Here is a 12,688-nt window from a genome sequence, read left to right on the forward strand (position 1 = left end):
CCAGGCTCTGAGCTGGCAGTCAGCACAGAGCCCGACGCAGGGCTCGAACCCACGAACCGCGGGATCATGACCTAAGCGAAAGTCGGACGCTTAACCGACTAAGCCACCCAGACGCCCCAGTTATGAGCTTTTTTAAAATTCACTTTATATTCCCTCTATGTTCCTTCACTATGATGGAAAAAAATAACTCTTTTGAAGTTGGGCCAAGTCAATATAAAATGGTTAAATGGAAGAGAACCTTTAAAGGGGAAGGTGTTCTATAATGTAAGAGGGTTTTTATTTTTTTTAATTAATTTAGTTGAGTATAGTTTTTATTTTTAGGTTTATTTATTTTCAGAGAGAGAACATGAGCAGGGGAGGGACACAGAGAGAGAATGAGAGAGAGTCCCACGCAGGCTCCACCCTGGCAGCACAGAGCTTTATCTCAGGAACCATGAGATAATGACCTGAGCCAAAATCAGGAGTCAGACATTCAACTGACTGAACCACTTAGTTGCCCCTTATTTGGGTATAGTTGATACACAATGCTATGGTAGTTTCAAGTGTGTAAGATAGTGACTTGGGAATTTTATACTTCATGCTATGCACATCACAAGTCTACCTACACCATGAGATTTTTTTCTAAATAAGCCAAATCCAGAATTATAAATCCTACTTGTCTTTACCAAAAGATTTACTTCACATTCTTCAAATATTCAGGTCTCATAGTACATTTTAAAATTTCTACCCAGTTATCAAAAAGTGACTCAGACTAACTTTTTTGGAACTAGAATCAATATTCTTGGCTTAACAATTTTGGCTTACTTTTCTGGGGTTATAGATGGCATTCCACCCTCTTTTCCATACTCTTAATTTAAACTGAAAATTGCTCTCTAAAATCTTAACCTCACACCCTGAGACCATGACAGTATTGTCTAATCCTTCACTTAATGATTTGGGAAGTCTGCGCCTGTAAACAGTTAATATAACTGGAGGAAATCAGTTATGGGCATGCAGCTCTTTGCGGAATCATAACCTTTGGTTTCCATTAGCTCTGTCCCCAAAACGATAAGCTAAAAGACAACACAGAAGTCTCACCTGTTCTTTAAAGCCAGTGACAAATAAGTGGCCAGTGAGCCCCCTTTCTCCTGAGTTCTCAAAATCTTTAATGTTTCATTGTACTTTGAAATATGCATTCCAGAAGTGCCTGGGTGGCTCAGTCACTTAAGCATTCAGCTCTTGATCTCAGCTCAGGTTTTGATCTCATGGATATGAGTTCAAGCCTCGCATTGGGCTCCATGATGAACGTGGAACCTACTTTATTATTTTTTTTTAACCTACTTTAAAAAAAGGTATTTTAAAAATCCATCACATACATGAGGTGTGTAATTTGGGAAACTTTTATTGCTTACATTTTTCAACAGAACTACTTGGCCCACGAGGAACTCATGATTGCAGTGGAAATGCTGTCTGCCGTTGCTTTACTAAACCAGGCCTTGGAAAATAGTGATCTCATGTCTGTGCAGAATCAGCTCAGAAGCCCAACAATAGGCTTCAACAATCTGGACGAATCATATGTAGAACGGTAAGGGACCATCTTCCAGACCTCTTTTTAATGCAGAAATGTGTGTTTGGCAGATCTTGCAAATCAAAGACGTGTTCTTGGCTGAAGAATTCCATATCTCTATACTCATTTTCTTAAAAGTTAGTCTCCTTTGTTTTGAGACTCCTTCTAATATGAGTCTTTTTGTACAGTGTTTCTTTTAGGGGGACAAAGAGTCTAAAAATGATTATGCTGTGGCTTTGACTGATTGACTTTGTCATTACCGAAGCTTATCGGGAAGGCTAAAAATAAAAGAACTGTTGAAAACATACCTTCCCTTGGGCGTCTTTCGGAGACAACTGAATGTAGAAGAGTTGGAAGAAACTTTAATAATGATCCAGACTGATTCTTTCATTGTACTGATGAGAGAACTAAACTTGGATTTATGGACCCACAGTTGAGCAATTGAATCTCAAACTCTATTCTTTTGATTGTTAAACCAAAGGAATCCTGAGACCACAGTGGATCGTGGCATTGGATAACAATCTCAGTTCAGCATCTTCCATTTCATATTTCTAAAATAGGCTACTAGATAGTACACTTGATAGTATAAAACACTATAGCAGTTCTAGAGAGAAAATTAAGGGGCCAGAATAAGGAGCCCATTAGAGAATCTGTTAAGACAAAAGCCTGGATTAAAAGGAGTGATTCTCTGTCCTGGATTCTCGTTAGCCACTAGGGGGAGATGTCTGCATAGGTCTTGACTAAAGCTCTTTTCAGGTCCTGATTCTACCCCAAACTACTTAAACAGCTAGATTGGGTAATTTTCTTGGATCATGTACAGTTGTACAAGAAAATTTAAAAGACTTTAGATTTTTTTTTTTAATGGTTGACCACTTGTCTGTGGAGAGAATGGCCCCAAAGTAGTAGGACAGAAGAGTTTCTTTCCTTTTTAGTCTTCTTGGAGAAACTGACGATCTTGTTCTCCATAAATTTGACCACCTAGTTAATATAACTCCTGTATCTGTTACCAAAGTAATTTATTTCTCCCTCCACTATTTTTAATGGCACCATTGTCTTCCCTAAGCTTAGAAACCTCAAATTCAACTTGTTTTCCTCAGTCCTCTGCCAGGGATCCTTGTGCTGTGGACAGCCTACTCATCCCCGTCTCTGTCAGCAGCCAGTCTGTGTGTGTGACCTCTACAAAATGTCCCCATTTCCCAGCCAGCACCTAAATTGATTTTTCACCTTTGCTTCTGTAATAACCTCCAGATTGGCCCTCCTGTGTCTTTTCTGTCCTCATTTATTGTCGTCTAACCAGGCTTTGCTGCTTTCTCTCCGTGCTTAAGTGGATAACAAAGCCTGTCACTCCCTTATGAAGCTTACAGCCCACTGGGGCTCTAATAGGACATCTCTGGGAGGTAATTGTCGAAACTGTCCTGCCTATTAGGCATCCTGGCCAGTGTCCTCTAAATAACCATGTTCCCTCCCTCCAGGACATCCATTTTAATTATGAAAATTCCCCTCTACCTCCACAATTTACAAATAACCTGTTAAGGAAATGATCTCACACCCATCTGAGAACGACTTCTTCCCCTGTGGTTTTCAACTTGGGCCTACAGATACAGCCTCAGAGTTCAAGTCTTCTGTATGGGAAACTTAAAATTTTGCTCATTTTTAATAATCTTTTTAAAGTTTGACTTAAGCACTTTCTGGGTCAGCTGACTGACCAGTACCAATATGAGATTTCAAGGTCTCCTTTGGTTATTCTTCTGACAGTTGTTTGGCCCCCAATGATCTTCCACAGCCTGGGCATTTTACTTTCATGGTCAGCTTTTTAACCCGATTCTTGGAAACCCAAGTTCACACGTTTTCAAGATGAAGAAACATTGCTCTTTCTGGGCCTCACCTTGTGGTTTTACAAGTTCTTCATAGCACAGGGGTGTTGGGCAGGGCCACATTGATGAATCAGACAGAGTGCCAACTTCCACCCTTGGGCTGTGGTTTCCCAGAAAGGCTCATTTGTTTAATTCTCACTAAAGTGCTGGCGAGTTGGTATTGGCTCTAGGCATATGCTCTCCCACATTAATTGTTCTAAATGGAGCTATGGTTATAATGCTTTCCATTTGTTCCTTGTTCTCATCTGAATTAAGAACATACCCCTCACTGTAAGCATGTTGTTCTGACCTTAGCTGCACCTCACCCAAGCTCGATCAGAACACACTGTGGACTTTCTGCCTGTCTGCTGCTGTGCATGGTGCTGTCACCACCGGGAATGGGGTGCCAGTCACTCTCGGGTGCCAGCATGTGTCCTGGCGCACCCCTGGAACTGCCTTCCATAGATGGTGCTTCCACGAATTATTTCCCTGCTTTTCCCCACCCCAGTTAATGTCATCTCTCCTGAAAACTGGCATGATATGGTTAGAAGAACTTAGCACCAGAGCCACAAATACCTGAGTCTGATTCTTGATAGTCTTGTCTCTTCATCTAAGCACAAAAACAAAGCAGAAACACCCACTCTGCATCTGCAGAACAGTTTGAAGATTAAGTGCTTGGTTTGATGCCTGCCTCCGGCAAGGTGCTCCCCCTTGCATTTCCTTCCACTTTTCCTTCCTTAGAACTCCATTATTTCTGTCTCTTCTGGCCTTTCTTGTGCTCTGCTTTTATGCTGTTTTGAGTGTCTGTCTTCTTATCCACTTGGCTCAGAGCTCCTTGAAGTCCCGGCTGCACCTCGTTCATCCTGACACCCCTGCGTGTCTGCCACAGGCTTTGCCACATTGGTTTCATGTTAATAACCATTTGCTGAACTGAATTAGAATTGTAATCTTCTCAGAGCTTCAGAAGCCTGTTAGAAATGCAGTGTTACTGGTCTGCCCGTAGCCGGCAGGGAGGAGAGCTCAGAGGAGCATGGAGGGAAAGCACTCGGGTCTGTCTGTGGGGTGAATTGCAGAGTATTTTCTGTGATTGTCAGTCACCTTAGTAGTGGCTACTCATACTCACCTGGAAAGGCCCGTGGAGTTCTGCTGTCTTTATTTCTAAAATCTCTTCCCTTAGGCCATTGTTGGCTCATTTTGTTTCTAAAGAAACAGTGTGCAGTTGTGGGATTTTTTTCCGTGTTCATCCTTAAGCTTTCTCCTTTTATTCCCATCAGATCATCATTTAGATGTTAAGCATGTGAAATGCCCATGAGGATTTTGCACTGCCTGTAAGGGATACCAACAAGTGCAAGCTGACATTATCCATTTTGTTATGGTATCCAGTATTTTATTTGTGTGTTACTAGTGCAGCAGAGTGTTTTACTAGGCTTGTAAATATTGGTAGGGTGAAAATCTCAAACATGACAGTTAACCAGTTTCAGGCCTGAATTTAGTGACCCCTCATTTAGCCACAGATAAAGGATCATCACCACTACTTCCTACACTGAATGATGTTTTTTTCTCTCACGCTACACTCTACAGAGGACACCTGAGTGCCACCTTGAAGCACACAGAATTTTGAGAAAATTGGTGACAATCAGGAAAACAATTTTTTTCCCAAAGTTTGTTTGAGAGGGAGTTGGGCTCTGTTAGCACAGAGCCCAGAGCGAGGCTCAAACCCACAGACCGTGAAGTCATGACCTGAGCTGAAACCAAGGGTCACACAGTCAACTGACTGAGCCACCCAGGTGCCCCAGGAAAACAATTTTAAACTCAAAGTCATATTACTTTTTTAACCTTTGCTGTTAGGAATCCAAAGATGCAATGCAGAAGTCAAAATGCATCGTGAATAAGTATGTGTGTAGAAGACTGGTCCTTATTTCCCTGTAGTTATTTCAACAACAAAACTATTGAGTTTCTTTAGGCTAGAATAGCTCATGGTAGCTTAAGGTTGCAACATTGGTTTGTGATTTTTTTAAGTGAGAAAATGGACTATTGAGAAATGACAGTTTCTTAATAATATATCATGGTGGATAATTTGTTTCCCTAAAATTCCCCCAAACAAGTAATTGAAGTGATTGGCCAAACCCTATTTTCCAGTCAGGAGGGTCAGGGATCAGAAATGAGGTGTAGGAGTGCCATGGTGGTGACTGGATGCAGAGGGAGGTTTTTGAGAAGGTGCTGAGAAGCCTTAGGAGAAATAGACAGGTGCAGAGAGATTTGACAATACTCTGATTCAACTCCTGTGCCACCTTTTCAAGAAAATCTATATTGAAAGTGTGTGTTATTCAGCAGGGTTTCTGGAATTGCATTTGTATTTTATTTGATTCCTCAGTGGGTATATTAGTCCTCAAGGTAACCCAGCTGGGTTAAGGTTATGGGTTAAAGTTCTCTAAAACTAAGATTTGTGAAGGAACAAGAAAAATAATGAAAAGAACCCTTGATGGGAAGTTTGAGAACCATGATAGTTCTAAATTTTATCACATCAAAGTTATCTCAGGGATGCCTGGGTGGCTCAGTCGATTAAGCATCTAACTCTTGATCTCAGCTCAGGTCTTGATCTCAGGGTCATGAATCCACGTGCCACACTGAGCTCCATGCTGGGCATGGAGCCTACTTAACAAAAAAAAGAAAAAAGTTACCAGGAGCCCGAACCAAGTCAAAACATGCAAAGCCAAGGAAAATTAGTAATGGGGGGGGGGGGGGGGGGAAGCAGGGTCACAGAGTTGAAAACTTGGAGGGGATTTTTGCTGGAGTTGGGTATGAAGTTGGATTTTGAGGCACTTTGATTAAACAGCATTTGTACATAAAGTATCCTTAAGAAAAAAGAAACATGTTAATGTAAGTGAGCTTGTTGTCTGTTCACAAAGCTGTATAAGACCATTTCATGTGCCTTTCTCCTTTTTAACCTCATAGCATCTACTTTTGGCTCTGTGCCAAATTTAAGATGCACGAGATGAACAAAGAATAAATGTTTCTGATTAGTATCATGATCGTCTTCTCTTCCACAGTTACACAAATGCACTACTCACCATGAAACTGGAAGCCTTGTCTCAAGGGCAAGAGACTTTAAGCTGGAATGAAATACAAAATTGTATAGATATGGTGAATATTCAAATTCAAGAAGAAAATGACCGTAAGTATAGAACACGTTCCTTCTCTTAACATAATAAGACAATAAGGTGTCTGGACTATTTAGTTCCTTAGATTAAGGATGCAAATTTTTGCTCTTGGAGCCCTAAGTGAGCACACTCTCCTGATATGCATGTATATATTTATATTATGAATTTTATGCCGGTAATACTGTATCAACATATATACATTATAAAACATACATAAAAAGACATTAAAGGATTGAATAAAAATATGTAAATAGAAGTTCTCATGTTTTCTTATTTATTCATACTTCAAGAAGAATACTCTAGATAACTCCATTTTAAAATAATTTTTTAATGTCTATTCATTTTTTTGAGAAAGAGACACAGAGCATGAACAGGGAAGGGGCAGAGAGAAAGAGAGAGAGAGAGACAGACAGACAGACAGACAGAATCCGAAGCAGGCTCCAGGCTCTGAGCTGTCAGCACAGAGCCCGAGTCAGGGCTCAAATCCATGAACTATGAGATCATGACCTGAGCCAAAGTCAGCTGCTTAACTGACTGAGCCACCCAGGTGTCCCATAACTCAGTCTTTTAGATGTTCGATGTTATTTTAACCTTTCATTTGGGCAGTTTTTAAAATTTTGAACATGTTCCTACCCGAGGAAGAAATTGGCACACAAACTAGTCATTGCTTTAGGATCACAAATCATGATGATTCACTGTGATCTAGAAATTATGAGCTACCTGTGTGAAAGTGGACAACCCCAAGAAGATAAGCCCTGAAACATGCTTTCTTGAATATCCGCTTGCCTCCTTATTATTTGCCTCTTGCTTACAGAACAGAGCCGTATAACTCAGCAATCAGTGTAGCCACTGCTTTTCTCTAGCATGAACTATCAAATTCAAGTTCCAAGCAGCCTATTCAATAATAAAAACAAACTAGCACCATCATCTTTTGTATCATCTGAGCTCTTTGATTTGTCAGCAACATTTAGATTTTTTCTTTTGTTTACTTATTTTTGAAAGCAAGAGAGACAGAGCATGAGCAGGGGAGGGCCAGAGAGAGAGGGAGACACAGAAACTGAAGCAGCTCCCAGGCTCTGAGCTGTCAGCACAGAGCCCAACGTGGGGCTTGAACTCACAGACCCAAGATCATGACCTGAGCCAAAGTCGGATGCTTAACTGACCGAGCCACCCAGGTACCCCAGCAACATTTAGATTGAGATTGCTGATGTCCGCAACCTCCCTTCTGTCTCCATCTTTGACTTACTGTTCTAACTCATTCTGAGTTTGCTGATGGAGTAGGCAGATAGTTCTCTCAGACATTTAGGCTGTTCTAGTGCCTTTTGGTGAGGTTCTAGATCTGGTCTTCAAAGGCGGAATCTAACTCTGGGATAGTAAAATCCCTCTTGAGGTAAAGACATATGACTTTGTCATTTAATTGCATCTGCATAATTTTCTTGGCTTTCTTTACTGTTTCCTGTGAGCACTGTGCCCACTATCATGGCAAGGTTTGCTTTTCTGTTGTGAAACGTCTTACTCTAAGTCCCCAATAGATAGCATGTGTTGATATATGCCGCCTTGACAGCATATTCACACATGTGCCACTGTTACATGTATATCCAGTTTCTTCATTTTGTCCTCTTTAGGTTGTTTAAATCTAAATCTCCTCTTCTTTGACCACACAGCTTGCTGCTGCGTCTCTACATGTCCTTTGAGACGTTTTGGAATCCCTGAAACTGGATAGTTCGCACACGGCCCACTTAGCTTTTTTCTGACACGTTGCCTTGGTTGCTGTTGGTGCTTGGCAGATGTTAGTCAAGAGGGAAGCACTAAAGTGAGCAGATGTTTGATATCATCTGGTCTGGAGGGACACTAGTGTGTGTCCTGTTAAAAGTTCAGTCCCTCGGCGCCCTGCCCTCCTGCCCTGCTCCTTGACTCCCAGCTGCACACTCTTGAGTTTCCTGCAGCAATGGTTTGAGTGCTTTGGCTAATGCAGCTCAAGAGTAGGATTCCTCTGTTTGAGTAAGCAGAACATAGAGTCAGGTCCCATCTTTGTTTTCTCATTTTTTCCTCATTCTTCCTGGCCATACCCACAGTTCAGGCCTTTGGTAATTTCCATACGTACAGCTTTTATGACAAAGGTGCATTAGTTCTCAGTGCTAAATGGTTGCACTTTTACTCTCATTCTAGACATTAATCAAAAAGCAGGATGGAGGACGCCATTTTTGTCGCAGACTATCTAGTAGTGCCTTTGCTCTTTTCAGGAAAAGAAAAGTTACATTTGTATAACTTGAGAAAAGAATGGTTTTTTGGTAGGTGGATATTATATGTAAGTAGAAATATCTTTGGTTGGTATCTTTGAATTGGTATGGATTTATCTGTCTGGACATTTGCACTATGGCTATTTTCCATGGGCCGTACATCACATGGCCATTATCGTATTTCCTTTGATTATCGTGTCATGAAGGGCATATGCCATAACCACAATAGTTATTTCAAAAACTTTATCATATTACCTTTCTAGAATTTGGAGAACTCAGTGCTAATTTAATTTCTCTGTGCTTCAGTTTGCTTTATTAGGTTAAAATGTGGTATTTTTGTTCAAAGTTCTTGAACTCTTGATTTTGATGTCCTCTATTTATGAAATTGCTTTAAAAGCTACGGTAAAAATATACACCATTGTGAATAGAAATATATTGCACAGTATAGTAATTAAACCATCCCAAAGACCAAAGGATTTTTCATGGACACCTTGAAAGTGGATTACTCTTCCCACCCCACCCCTGCCACACGCTTCAAGGCCTAATCGTGTGTCTGAATTGTGATGTGGATAAGGTATGCAGCTAATGGGAAGTGATAAATATGGAAGGCAAGTTTAATAGAGAAGCTGCTAGATGCATTTTCTCAGACTTGGATGCTCTTTTGAATTCTTGGAAAATTCACTTTTCCTAGTAGAGCCAGAGAGGGGCATCATTTTAACTACATAGCCTAAACAAGGTAGTTTTCTTCCTTTGAATTTTTGCTTTTTTAATTCGGTAGGTACCCTTCTTTGTAGGTTACGTCATCTGCTATCTCAAATACGCAGCTTGTAAGAGAATGCCCACTCTCTCACTGGACTAGAGCATTATAGTCTTTGTGATGGTTTAAAGAAGTGGGTCATGGACTGAAGCTCAGTAATGGGATTTTCCCTTTTCTTCTAAACAGAGGAAGTGATGCACATGTGCCCTAGGGCCTTCTGGGTAGGTCTTAGAGCCCCTGTGAGGTCATTTACTATGACCTCAGTAGCTTGTGTTCTTAGAAACATACCAAACAAAAACTTAAGTGATTTCAACCAAGTCAGCTGGAATGCACTCTTTCCCAGGTGATTGGCCATTAGGAGCGTACATTCTCTTTCTCAGACATAGTTCTATTAAGATAATTTTTGGATGGGGTGTTTAAAATTATTTGGAACAGACTACCGAAGAGACTTCATGTCCAGGGAATGATATGAAGTATCCCATGTTCTCCAGGTTGTAACTACTACAGGGTAAAACGATAATACCTTATATGTGAATAGTACTTAGATTTTCCTGAGTTCTTCCAATGTTTTGAGATAATATAACTTGAGCATTAGGGAAGTACTTTTGCTTTTCCTTCAAACATTTTTAAATGTTAGAATCTGGAATACTTCCTAGGCATTTTAGATCATCCCTTTTGTTCTACAGATAAATCTTTTCATTCTCAGCATTCTTACGAGCCACGTATTCAGATGTGTAGGTAAAAATTTCACCTTAATTTGAACATCAGGATGAAGCTACTTGTTAAAAATTATAAGAACTTTGTTTCATAGCATGTCACATTTGTAAAGTGACTTACAATTATGTTTAAAAAACAGTTGACAGAATGAGAAATAATAAGTTTGGCTTTAGGAATATTTATTTTCTAAGCTCACTGCTTGTTAATGTTTATCTTCTTTCCTAGTTCTAGTACAGCAGCACTAACCTGGGAAGTGAAAAAAAAAAAAACCCATTTGTACGTGAATGTGTATGTGCGTGCATTTACAGTTGACCCTTGAACAGTATGGGTTTGAACTGTTTAGGTACACTTCATGGTGGATTTTTTTCCTCTGTAGAGTACTATAAATATATTTTGTCTTAGGACTTTCTTGATATTTTATTTTCCCTAGCTTATTTATTATAAGATTACATGTTACTTTACTATGTTATTTTGAAGGCTTCCAGCCAGTTGTAAGCTATGATTGGTTAAAATTAGGGAGAATCAAAAATTATACCTGAATTTTGTACTGCACAGGGGATTGGTGCTCCTAAACCCCCCATTGTTTAGGGTTCTACTGTATATACGTATACTCTTGCATATACTGTACTACTTTATGACTGGTTGATGGTTGATTTTTAATAATAAGGTAGTAGGGAGAAGGGACCTCTCAATAGACCTCCTTTGCTGGAGTTGTAAAAACTTGTCAAACTCCAAGGCTTTGGTCTGCATTTTTCTTTCCTGGACCTTCTAGTCTATTTCCTAAGATCCTGTGATATGATGGAGGTAGTAGAAGTTTGAGCTGGTTGGATATGGCTATTCTCCTTTTGGCATATCCATGAGTTAGGATTCCCAATGTTATTTTACCAGGTGGTATTACAGAAACAATTTGCGATACTAATTAGCAATACCTGAACCTTAAAAATATCCTAAAAAACATGGCTGATTATGTTAATCTCTGGGTGGCCTACCTACACTTCCCAGCTACATGTAGCTACTTCAGTAATTAAAATTAGATAAAATTTAAAATTAAGTTCTTCAGTCATACTAGCCACATTTTAAATGCTTAATAGTTACATATGGCATATTGGACAGCCCAGACGGAGAACATTTTCATCATCACAAAAGGATCTATTGGGCAGCATTGGGCCGTATGGACCTGGAAATTCACTCTGCTGATACTACAGGGAATTGTTTGATTTAGAACTATCTCAGTTTTGGCATTCTTTACAGAGTGGTAATCTAAAGAATAGAATGTATATCAAAACTTCTTAGTACTTCAGTTTTTTTTTTCTGTACATCTCTACATTAAATTTTTCAAGGTCTGTTATTCTGTAGTTCTGTCATCTACTATCTTCGCACTGCTGTCTAAGTGAGGGTTACAGTAGAAGTTAGCATTACTCCTGCCACTTGTATGTAACGTTGTCCTCCCATTTTCTAACACCTTCATTGAGATAAAATTTATATACCATAAAATTGACCCATTGATTATTTTTATGGATTTAAAAAGTTGTATTACCATCACACTAAATTCAGAACATTTTCATCACCTCAAAAAGATACTTTTTACAGTCCCTCCCCTTTCTGTCTCTTCCCATGTCCCCCACCCCCACCAGCAACCACTGGTCTACTTTGTTTCTGTGGATTTTCCCATTGTGGATATTTCCTATAAGTAGAATAGTATATAAGTTTTTATGTGAACCTGTGGCTCCCTTAAGTACATATACCTAGGAGTAAAATTGCTGGATTAGATGGTAATTCTGTGTTTAATATTTTAAGAAACTGTTTGTTTTCCACTATGACTGTACCATTGTCTATTCCTGCCAGCAATGTATGAGAGTTCCAATTTCACCACATCTTCACATTTGTTATTGTTTGTCTTATTTTATTGCCATCCTAGTGGGGATGAATTGGTATCTCATTGTGATTTGGATGTGCATTTTCCTAATAACTAATATTGAGTATCTTTTCATGTGATAATTAGCCATTTGTATATCTTCCTTAAAGAAGTGTGTGTTCAAGGCCGTTACCCATTTTAAATTGGGTTTTCTTTCTTATTGTTGAGTTGTAAGAATTCCTTATATATCTGGTATACATGTATATAAGGTATACAAGTCTGTTATCACATAGAGGGTTTGCAGGGATTTTCTCCCAGTCTATAGATAGCCTTCACTTTCTCTGGTGTCCTTTGAAGCATAAACATTCAAATTTTTACATCTCATGTATTTATTTCTTTTCTTTAGTTGTGTTTCAGGTGTCACAATTAAAATGACCACCTAACCCTAGGCCACAAAGACTTACTATGTGTTCTTCTAAGTGTTACATAGTTTAACCTTTTACACTTAAGTCTGTGATCCATTTTGAGTTTTNTTTTTTTTTTTTTTTTTTTTTTGTAT

At 39.4% G+C, this 12,688-nt stretch overlaps 1 protein-coding gene across 2 annotated transcripts in view; it reads left to right on the forward strand.

Moving 5' to 3' along the window:
• IQGAP2 (IQ motif containing GTPase activating protein 2) overlaps positions 1-12,688 on the forward strand; it is a 297,777-nt gene that overhangs the window by 190,663 nt on the left and 94,426 nt on the right. For both annotated transcript variants that reach the window (XM_039245540.1, XM_039245541.1), the window contains exons 11-12: positions 1,404-1,564; positions 6,450-6,574. In XM_039245540.1, coding sequence (XP_039101471.1) covers positions 1,404-1,564; positions 6,450-6,574 — 286 coding nt within the window. The remainder of the gene's footprint in view (positions 1-1,403; positions 1,565-6,449; positions 6,575-12,688) is intronic.

This window comes from Hyaena hyaena, unplaced genomic scaffold, assembly GCF_003009895.1.
Source record: "Hyaena hyaena isolate Hyena2069 unplaced genomic scaffold, ASM300989v1 scaffold_260, whole genome shotgun sequence".
Lineage (NCBI taxonomy): Eukaryota > Metazoa > Chordata > Mammalia > Carnivora > Hyaenidae > Hyaena > Hyaena hyaena.